Consider the following 1,983-nt stretch of genomic DNA (forward strand, 5'->3'; position numbering starts at 1 on the left):
GAAAAATAATGCGTTTTTCGAACCACCAAGCATGAGAGCATGTTCTAGTACACCCCCAAAACAAAATCAAGACTTTGTAAAAGAGCATAATAGGACCCCTTTAAGATGGAAATGTTGCTTTTCTTTTAACTTCTTGTCATTGAAATCGAACACATTTCACCATCTAGTATCATACCCTATAATGAATGGATTTAGGACAAACCAACGAGCACACGCTGAGAGGAATCTAGTGTGGGTGAGGAACATCTACTATCTACACCCACATTCCTCACTCACTTAATCACAAGCATGACACATTACATACGCTTCTGCTATTCCATAATGCTGAGTTTATACGCAACCGAGCATTTGATGGGGTTGTGAAGAGGATCCAGTTTGGCAGAAATGAGAATCAACAGAAGGTCCTCCTCAATATCAGACAGCCAAGAGCCCCTAGAGTAAAGCCGTTAAGAGAAGTCAGGTTAATGATGACAGTGTTCAGGTTCCCATTTCGCCTTTATCTCTGAAAAGTGTTGCTGCTATGCCGCCCTTTCCTTCTTTTTGCAACGAGTTACCATGGAAATACAGAGGCACATGCTAAACGTCTGATATATCAGATCGCGCTTTAAGTAGAGGCTTTTGTCTGTGATATTCAATGAACGAATGCAGCAGGTAGAGTCATTTTATAGTGAGGAAAGAATCATTTGGATTTTTTTTTTTTTTTACCATTTTATCGTTATAAGTCAAGCTTTTCTTAGCATGTGCTGGTAATAAAGAAAAAAACATACGCATAGTCATTTTCCACTGGATTTATTTTTATCTTACCAAGAGCAAAAACACATTAAATATCTGGTAACATGATCATTAAAGCAATTCGTTTTGCACAAACTCATTCACGAAATTACACAGAGAAACTGCGATAAACCGTTTCCGTCATAGTGTTAATGCGGTGTCAGATATAGCAAGTTATGCAAATCTCGGGACTCCTCTTCGTTTTCATGTACTATTATGAAGTATAAAACCAGTTTGACTGCATTTGCTTGTTTTGATGTACCAGCATATAATAAAATACAGTTCTTTAAGTCTACCAACAGGGCGGCGCTGCAGAGTGGCGATTAACTCTGTTCGTCTTCCTGTTTGAGTCGTTTTCGCAGGTGTTCACCAATCGCAGCTAAAGGGTTGGTCTTGAAGATGAGATTTTTCATGGCTTCGCTGAAGTGAGATGCTTCTGTCTCGCTGGAACCAGACAAAAATAATGATTCGTTTGACATTTGACTTCCTTAAAATATCTGTGCACAATAAAAATGTTATGTCACAAAACCAAAAAAGCTTACAATGGTGAACAAACAGATGAGCTAAATTTACCTTCGAAAGTAAATATTTACATTTTATCTAAATATATTTTATATTTATTATATATTTTATTAGTATAAAGAAAATTAGGGATATTTGTAAGACGTAGAAGATTTTTGATTTGACATTTCAGTAAAATTACTTACATGGCAATTATAGGTTTGGTTATTTATTTAAATAATTGAATTGAATTGAATATAGATAAAAAAAAAAATTAATATTCAATACATTTTATACAATTAAAATACAATTATGTATAACAACAAAGCCTTAAATAATATTAATAATTATAAATAATATTTATTATTTTATTATATTATTAATAATAATTTCATTTAAAATAAATATATTATTTAAATAAAAAGCCACATTTGCGGTCAATGTTATCCTTTTGTCAAATACTTTTTTTTTAATGCTTTGCAATTGAAGAATTGCTGCATCTTATGCATGTTAAATAGTATATGATGTTATAAAAAACAGGTATTAATTCTCTCACATTACGAATTAAAATTTTATTTATTTATTTGTATTTATTTATTTATTTTTTGAGGAACTCCTTCAATTATGCTTAATTGTCAAGACAATAATTTAAAAAAAAGTAAAAAAAAAAAAAAAAAGTCATAATATCCCTAAAAATAGGCTTTATATTTT

At 31.6% G+C, this 1,983-nt stretch overlaps 1 protein-coding gene across 1 annotated transcript in view; it reads right to left on the reverse strand.

Annotated features, from left to right (window-relative positions):
• Nucleotides 1-786: 786 nt before the first annotated feature.
• The window catches only part of LOC107653529 (protein FAM207A-like), a 15,010-nt gene continuing 13,813 nt past the window's right edge, over nt 787-1,983 (reverse strand). Inside the window, exon 5 of the mRNA XM_016440277.1 lies at nt 787-1,215. Coding sequence (XP_016295763.1) covers nt 1,095-1,215 — 121 coding nt within the window. The 3' untranslated portion in view covers nt 787-1,094. The remainder of the gene's footprint in view (nt 1,216-1,983) is intronic.

The sequence above is a fragment of the Sinocyclocheilus anshuiensis genome, unplaced genomic scaffold, assembly GCF_001515605.1.
Source record: "Sinocyclocheilus anshuiensis isolate Anshui unplaced genomic scaffold, SAMN03320099.WGS_v1.1 scaffold1079, whole genome shotgun sequence".
Taxonomy (NCBI): Eukaryota; Metazoa; Chordata; class Actinopteri; order Cypriniformes; family Cyprinidae; genus Sinocyclocheilus; species Sinocyclocheilus anshuiensis.